The 9,259-nt window shown below is 35.0% G+C and overlaps 1 protein-coding gene across 1 annotated transcript in view; it reads left to right on the plus strand.

Annotated features, from left to right (window-relative positions):
• Positions 1–9,259, plus strand: part of LOC111866238 (integrin beta-PS) — a gene marked incomplete at its 3' end in the record, with an annotated part of 32,411 nt that overhangs the window by 14,766 nt on the left and 8,386 nt on the right. The window contains exons 5-7 of the mRNA XM_023855003.2: positions 3,747–3,917; positions 6,906–7,004; positions 8,520–8,684. Coding sequence (XP_023710771.1) covers positions 3,747–3,917; positions 6,906–7,004; positions 8,520–8,684 — 435 coding nt within the window. The remainder of the gene's footprint in view (positions 1–3,746; positions 3,918–6,905; positions 7,005–8,519; positions 8,685–9,259) is intronic.

Raw genomic sequence — 9,259 nt, forward strand, 5'->3', positions numbered from 1 at the left:
CCTCTCTGACCATGATGCTCAATTTCTTACAGTAAATAATATTATTGCGGAAATAAATTCAACACCCTTGAAATAGAGAACCAGAAAAATAAATAGTGAAACCACTGCTCAATTTCAACAACTAATAGAAAATGAAACGTGGGAACCTGTTTTCAAAAATAAGGATACAAATTATAAGTTTAACTCTTTTTTATATATTTTTCTAAATATCTTTGAAGCCAGTTTTCCTATGCAGCATAAAAGTGTAAGTAGAATAAAAAACCACTGGATTACGCAAGGAATAAAAATATCTTGTACACATAAAAGGCGTCTATGTAGACAGCAGGAGCAGGAGTAATCCCTACATGAGAGCATACTACATAGGGTATTGCAAAATCCTGAGTGGAGTTATAAAAGAGGCTAAAAGGCAGCATAAAAGGCTTATAGCAACATCGAATAATCAGATAAAAACAACCTGAATATAATAAAACATGAAACAGGAAAATCACATCTGACTGAACAGNGTGAACTCTTTAATAACGACATACAATCTGTCTCACACACAGTGAATTTCGCAACAAGAGTTCAAAATTCCTCAAGCACGGCCATTGATAATATCTTTATAGATAATGCAAGGTTAAGCTCTTCTTGTATATCTCCTATAGTCAACGGCCTCTCTGACCATGATGCTCAATTTCTTACAGTAAATAATATTATTGCGGAAATAAATTCAACACCCTTGAAATAGAGAACCAGAAAAATAAATAGTGAAACCACTGCTCAATTTCAACAACTAATAGAAAATGAAACGTGGGAACCTGTTTTCAAAAATAAGGATACAAATTATAAGTTTAACTCTTTTTTATATATTTTTCTAAATATCTTTGAAGCCAGTTTTCCTATGCAGCATAAAAGTGTAAGTAGAATAAAAAACCACTGGATTACGCAAGGAATAAAAATATCTTGTACACATAAAAGGCGTCTATGTAGACAGCAGGAGCAGGAGTAATCCCTACATGAGAGCATACTACATAGGGTATTGCAAAATCCTGAGTGGAGTTATAAAAGAGGCTAAAAGGCAGCATAAAAGGCTTATAGCAACATCGAATAATCAGATAAAAACAACCTGAATATAATAAAACATGAAACAGGAAAATCACATCTGACTGAACAGATACCTCTCTCCTTATAAATGATGAAAAAGTTGAGGACCCAGGAGAAATTGCAGAAGCCTCCAATACTTTTTTTTTCTAACAATTAGAGAAAATCTAAACTTGCATCAGGAAGTGGGAGATAATGTCATTTCATTCTTAAGAGAGGCATTTCCTAGAAAATTCCCTCATATTAAAACCATTCCAACCACTGAAACTGAAATAAAAAGTACAATACATTCCCTCAGAAACAAAAGACTCTTCAGGTTATGATAGAATAACAAGTAAAATTTTAGAAGTTTCTGCATCTCTAATCAGTAGCCCATTAACTCACATCTGTAATCACTCACTATCCACAGGAATTTTTCCTGATCTTCTTAAGATTTCAGTAGAAAGACCACTACATAAAAAAGAGGACAAGACTAGTATGTCAAACTACAGGCCAATTTCACTGCTAACTGCTTTCTTGAAAAAGTTGTGCACAATAGGTTAAGCCATTATTTTCAGAGTGTCAATATACTAGTCCCAGAACAGTTTGGCTTTAGGAAAGGAATTTCTATTGAAAATGCAGCCTTTAAGTTAACAGACAGTGTGTTGAAATCTGTTAATAAAAAAAGCACGTTGGTGGAATATTCTGTGACTTGGCAAAGGCTTTTGACTGTGTAAATCATGAAATTTTATTAACTAAATTACATTTTTTTGGCATTCAAGGAACAACATTAAGTTGGTTCAGATCCTACCTAACAGATAGAAAACAAACAATTGAAATAAAATCATCAAATTCAATCCAAAGTACCTACTCAAACTGGAGAATAACAAAACATGGAGTTCCACAGGGGTCAATTTCGGGGCCTTTGCTTTTCATAATTTATATAAATGACCTCCCTCCTACACTATCAACACCTATAATATTTCCAGATGACATTAGTGTTATAATTTCTGGTAAAAATTTAGATGATTTCTGCATGTTATCAAGCAAGGTTCTTCCGCAAATGAGTAAATGGTTTTCTGCAAACGAGCTGTCCCTGAACCTAGAAAAAACAAATGTAATAAAATTTATAAAAACTCACCACAATATCCATTAAACATAGGATATAATGATAAATATATAGAAGAGGGAGTAAACACAAAATTCCTTGGCTTGCAGATTGATAATCATTTAAACTGGAAAAACCATATCGATCAGTTGATTCCAAAGTTAAGTAGAGCATGTTATGCAGTTAGATTCATGTAACATATTAGTAACATTGACACTCTCAAATCAATCTATTATGCTTATGTTCACTCTTTAATGAAGTATGGAATAATTTTCTGGGGTAATTCTTCTGACAGTAAAAAGATATTTACATTGCAAAAGAAAATTGTTAGATTCATGATGGGTGTCAAATCCCGTAATTCCTGTAGAGATCTATTTAAGAGACTACAGATCTTAACTTTGCCTTGTGAATATATATTGTCATGTGTTGTGTGTTTGACACACAACAAATAACTTCATGCCATTTTGGATCTAGTGAATTTATTCCACATTCGCTCTCACACTTACACAATTCACAGTTTCACAATTACTGCCATCTGCAGTATCACAGTTACGTCTCCTGCTGTAGTCAGTGCCATTCACTCGATACCACTCAAGTCGTAGCTGCTGGACTTCAACTCATACTGAATACTAGTAACTCTCTCTCTGGTAACTGGCTCAATACTCTAATACTCCTGAATAGTGTTCGCTGCTCCTTATTTAGGCTCAGCACGGACAACATAGAGAACACCTTGCTGCTTGGCAACAGATATCAGGTATTGTTTTCAGGTGTTTCCACCTACACATTGCCTAGCAAGAGTCACTGCACGGATTCACCTGTTGCGTGACGTCACAGCTTAGTGGGGAGGGGTGTTTACCGAGCGTTGCGTAATGATGGAAGGAGTGGGGTATGTGACATCACTTGCGTGAATGCAGAGTTCACAGGACCCCTACTTCCTGTTGTGCCATGCACATCACAATATATTCATTAATAAACTTCATTATAAATAATGAAGAACATTTTCAGACAAATGCAGATGTACACAGTGTTAACACAAGACACAAACACTATCTTCATAAACCAATTGCTAACCTCTCATGCTTTCAGAAAAGCGCATATTTTGCGGGGATCAACAGTTTTAATAACCCGCCATCTGATCTCAAAGGTCTTATGAATGAAAAGGTACGATTTAAAATAGCACTGAAACGATACTTAAATACACATTCATTCTACTCTGTTGATGAATACCCATTGTCTAGAAAATAACTTATGTATCTTTAAATAGCCTTGTGTGTAGTCACTGTGTATTCTTGGTTTCGCTTGTGTGAGAACTCCATTGGGTCTGTACATATGTTTTGTATTGATATGACATATTCCACATCCTACAGTAATTTTGACTAACTTTGGATTCATGGAATGCAATGCAATGTAATGTAATGGAAAACTGTGCTATAAGTTATGGACGGAACTGTTCCATTGTATAATGCTATAGTGCTCAAACTCAAACTCTCTGTTTTGAGTTATGTGTATAAGAATATCAAAAACTGCAAGTAAATGTGAATAAAGTAACGAAATGTGGATCTCTGTTTTTGTTCAGTAGATGAGAGTTAATGAAGCTAAAGTCTCTGGAAATCTGGATTTTCCTGAAGGAGGTTTTGATGCAATAATGCAAGCCATAGTGTGCCAGAAACAGATTGGCTGGCGGCAGAAAGCTCGGCATTTGCTAGTGTTCTCAACGGATGCAGACTTCCATTTTGCTGGTGATGGAAGGGTATGGTAGTCACTCTCTTAATGGATATGGGATTCAACTGGAGAAAATGGAGAAGAAACAAATATACAAGTATATTTGAAGAAAGAAAATGTACCAAAATGTTGACCTTAAAATTACTTCCAAAAATCTTTAACATTTACTGAAGATTTTTTTGTAGACTAGTCTCAGGGCCATATTTCCCCCAAAACTGCCAAGCCTATATAAAGAAAAAAACTGTCCTTGAACCTGTTATTTACAAATTTTGCATGCATTAGATAATTTTTAAATGTTCCTAAATGTTCATGGGATTGGTCCTCAGAGCTACCAGATTTAGATTTTAGGCCGTAAAGGAACACAACATTTTGAATAAATGGAAGAATCGCTTCTTTCAGCTTTGAATGTAATGACGATTGGGAGAACGAAACAAATACAGCTGAGCCATTAGTACCCGAGCCTAGTGGTTTTGGATGTGAAATTGCTATGCAAGGTTTAAAAGGTATAAATTTCTAGATATTTATCAAATTATGGCAGAATTGTTTCAAATATGAGATGAAACACTACATTCTAAGATACATGAACTTATTAATTCTGTTTGGAATAAGGAAGATTTGATTCAGCAGTGAAAGAAGTCTATTATTTTACTTATTTATGAGAAGGGTGACAAAACTGATTGCGGTAATTGTTGAGGCACATCATTTTTATCAGTTTCTTACCAAATTTTGCCCAATACCATTTTCTTAATGTAAAGTCCCTATCTAGACAAAATTATTGGGGATACTGAAGAAAAACTGGGAGTACAGCAATACCTTGCATAGTCCAGGTAATCAGTTCTGCCAATATCCCGGACTGTTTGAAACTGGACTAATCGAGGAACTACATACATACAAAAAATGATAATTGGTTCAAAAAATATTATCCGTTTTTCAATAAATAAAACGCGATTAATGAATTCAAATGTCTTTATTATGAATAATTTTAAAAAATGTTTTTTCAATTTATTTTTTATTCTCTAAAAATTGCAATATTGATGTCTGCACATTTTTCTTCTTTGGCCTTTTCTCTTCATACATTTCTTTGTAGCAATGAATTGCATTGTTTATCGTTCGGCGAATTGTAAGGCTACGTTCAATATTGGGTTCAACTTCCACAATATGCTCTGACAAGGTTTCAACCATTCCAATAATTTTTTATAGTTGTTCAGCTGTTAATTTTCCTGCAGGCACTTCAACACAGTCGTTGTTGTCTAAGTTGTCCTCCCGTTCTTCATAAGCCCATTGTTCATCTATGTTATTAAGTGTTTCATTATCTAGTTTGTTAGTGTTCAATTTGATGCACTCAATTACATTGCTGGAATCTAACTCATTGAAACCAAGTGGCTGTCCAATGAAATCATTTGAAAAATGTGGTATATGTTTCCATACTGCCCTCATATTGCTTGCTGTTAAATCATGCCATGCTTCGCCTATATTTTCGATAACGTTTCTGATGTTGTAGCTCTTCCAAAATTCCATTAAAGTAGTGCTCTCCTCACCTCCTCCAGTTATAGCTGTCAGAGCTCAAGAACAAACAAGCTCAGCATAGGTACATATATAATGGGGAACCCCAGAAAAAATTGAAATTTGTATCGTACCGCATAACTTTAAAACCACACAAAAAGAGAATTAACTGTATAAAGGGAGCGATCATTTATGTATTAAAAATAATTTTGTGTACTAATTTTTTAGAATTTATTTTTCTTTTGCTTAATTAAACTTTAGTTTGTTTTGAAATTTTCAAACCGGACTATAGTGAATTCAGACTGATTGAAGTCGGACTATACGATGTATTGCTTTACAGTAAAACAGTACTGTATAACAGTTATTGTTGTTAAATAAATAAATTGTTGTTGTTGGATCCAAGAAAGCTTATGATGCAGTTAGGAGGGAAATATGGTACATTGTCCTCATTGAGCTTTCAGTACCCATGAAACTAGGTAGGCTTATTAAAATGTGCTTAAATGAAACCTGTAGTAAAGTCTGCATAGGTAAACATTTGTTTCACATGTTTCCTATTCAAAATTGTCTGAAAGAAGAGGATGCTTTATTGCCACTACTTTTCAACTTTGCTTTAGAATATGCCAATGGGAAGGTCCAGGGAAACCAAGTGGGACTATGCTGATCATGTAAATCTATTGGGAGATAACATGCACACCATTAGAAGAATTAAAAAACTCTGACATTAGTAAAGAGGTTGATCTGAAGTATACTTAGAGAAAACTATGTGCACACTGATGTCTCATTACAGTCATAACATAATTACAGCTAATGGGTCCTACAAAAATGTGTCAAAATACAAAACTACAATTTTGCCTGTGGTTGTATGGGTGTGAAACTTGGTCCCTAACATTAAGGAAAAAAATAAACTTACTCAGGATAGGAACTAGTGTCAAGCTCTTGTGAACACAGCAATGAACCTTTGGGTTCCATAAAATATTTGAAAATCCTTAGGTACCTGAGCAACTGATGGCTTCTCAAGGACTCAGCTCTGTGGTATTAGTTAGTTGGTTAGTTAGGCCGTAAGGTTGTTGAGTATTATAGTGAATTATATTTCTTTTTAAAATTATTAACATATGGGTTGTATATTGAAACAGGACACACAAAAGAATAAATTCAATTTTATTACATACAGCAATAAGAGGCCCTTATGTTACAACCAAAGAGGTAGAAAGAGATAAATAACATGTATTTTGGAGTCAAAAACTTGGATTGCTAGGATCTGGTACCATTTTTAAGAGACATACAACTGTGTTACCAATGAACATTACATGATGAATTTATAATGTACTTTGATATAAGACAGACATTTCAGTAACAGTATTAAAAATGGTTTTGCCAATTGTCTGATGAACATCTGTATTCAGAAAATTGGGTAAGGTACCCCTCCACCTTCAAATGGTCTGAGTTGAAGCATATAAGTAAAAGCCATGTTAAACTCTGAGACATTTTGCTAACATTTGTTTTGTTTTTACAGTTGGCTGGGCTTGTTGAGCCGAATGATATGCAGTGTTATGTCACTGATGATGGGAATTATACACATTCTCTAGTATTTGACTATCCATCAATTTCACAGGTCAGAGGTTATGTCATTTTGTTCTTTAAAAATAGAAAGAATTTAATGTTTCTGTGGGATTTGTTGCTCCATAGTAGGCCACTCCAAAAAGTTTGTGGGCCCTGAAAAGGGCAGTTTGTTCCACCATGGTAGACCAAGTTCTACGGCTGTTCGGCTGGTCTGTCTGGCTGGTGATGTAGTGCTGCGTGCGCCGGTAGAAATAGCTGTTGGCTAATGTTGCGGCAGCTGAGTTGTCTGGTCGCAGTGCGGCAGTTGCCGGAAGTTGCCAGGTCACAGAGCGTGGTTGCTGGTGGGCAGTTGGTCGCAGAGCAGGGTCGCTGGAGTGGCAGCAGCTGCGCCAGTTGCCCGGTGTTCCCACATTTCCTTAGTTTTGGTGAATAATAAAAATTCAGTGATTATAGTTTCATGTTCATTTCATGAAATACAATTATGATTATTGCAAGTACAGTGAGAAAACTCATAATGTTGAAAGAAGTATCTTGTCTCTAGTGCATGCGTTAGTTAATCAGTAAAGTATTAGTTAATAACTTCATGTTCAGGACAAGAAGTTCTAGCAAGAACTTGTGGTGGCTACTTTCAATCAGATACTTCTGTTTATGTGTGAAATTAGAGGAGACTATAAACTAATAATCATTACTTACTTACTTACTTACTTACTTACTCATGGAGCTGAGCCCTTCTGGAGGAGCGGCCAATTCTGCAGCTACTCAAGAATTTCCCAGCATTTTATTGAACCTGAAGGTTCATTACAGTGTTCACAAGAGTCCTCCACTGGTTCCTATCCTGAGCCAGATCTATCCAATCCAATCCATCCCATCCCATCTTATCTCTCTAAGATCCATTTTAATATTGCCCACCCACCTATTCCTTGGTCTTCCCAGCGGTCTCTTTCCTTCTGGCTTTCCAACCAATATCCTATACACATTCGTCTCACCCATTCGTGCTAATAATCATATGATTTTAAATTTCTGCGTCTGTGCATGCTTGTCACTACATTAAATTTGCCAGATATAGCTTCAAAGAATTGCACTGTAGCCATCTTTGCTAAATATTAACCTTTTAAAAAGATATTATACAAACGTATGCATGTATTTATGACATATCTTCATGCTGAGTACTTAATACATGGGTCCACTGATTCATTAGTTGTCACCATGAAACAGAAGGCTAAATATAGATTTATAGCTGCCATCATAACGATATTTCATATTGTACTAAAATTGTACACCCCCCGCCCCCAGATTTTGAATATTTTTCAAGTCTGTTACCACACAAAATTTGGGGACCCCAAAGATCAGACAGCCCAGACAGCCATAGTGTTGATAGTACTGATGGTAGAAAATTAAAAAGATGGTTGCTTCTTCCACGTTTTATGAACATTTGTCATTTGGTTCAAAAGTTATAAGTGAAGAGATAATGGACACAATGCCATGAGCTTTTCTTTCATTATGAAATATGGAAGCAAAGCCAATATAAAGATTAGAATAACTTAAATTTTTCTTATTCTTCTTGCAGATTAATCAAGTGGCTAAGCAGCATAATATTAACTTGATATTTGCTATAACAGATGGTGCATCAAAAATATATAAAAATTTGGTAGGGAGCATTGAAGGATCCTCTTATGGGATCCTCTCAGGTGATTCATCCAACGTAGTTAAGCTTGTTCGAGATGAGTATCAGGTGCGTATAATTAGTTGATGATAAGTTCTTAGTTCTGTGTTATTAGGTGATAGCTGGAAAGGCACTTAATATAATTGGATCTCCTTTCCATATTCCTCCATATAGGGTTTCATGACTTCAGTCTTATCCCATGTGATATTTATATTTGACTCCCTAAACGTTCCTCCCACATGTAAGTATATTATATGATATATTGCTCTGAAGACTTAATGAAATTGTCTTATCTCATATCTGACAGTGATACTAACATCATTCATGCAGTATGGAGAGTCCCTGAGGAACTGAATTGAATTGAATTTATTTACATTCTATAAATCCTAAGTAGGTTAGTACCTTTGGATACAGAACAAGTCAAAAGGTTACATACATAAGTACAGGCAATTTTAGCTTAAAAATTAATATAACTTAATTTTACATCATTCTCTATTTACATTGAAGTATTCATCTAAAGAGTAGAAGGAATGAGCATGTAGATAATTCTTTAACTCTGATTTAAACTTTTTAGTATCATTGCCCAAGTTTTTAATACTTTGTGGCAGATTGTTGAACACTTTTATGCCAGTAAAGTAGACTCC

This window comes from Cryptotermes secundus, unplaced genomic scaffold (assembly GCF_002891405.2).
Source record: "Cryptotermes secundus unplaced genomic scaffold, Csec_1.0 scaffold872, whole genome shotgun sequence".
In the NCBI taxonomy this organism is placed as follows: domain Eukaryota; kingdom Metazoa; phylum Arthropoda; class Insecta; order Blattodea; family Kalotermitidae; genus Cryptotermes; species Cryptotermes secundus.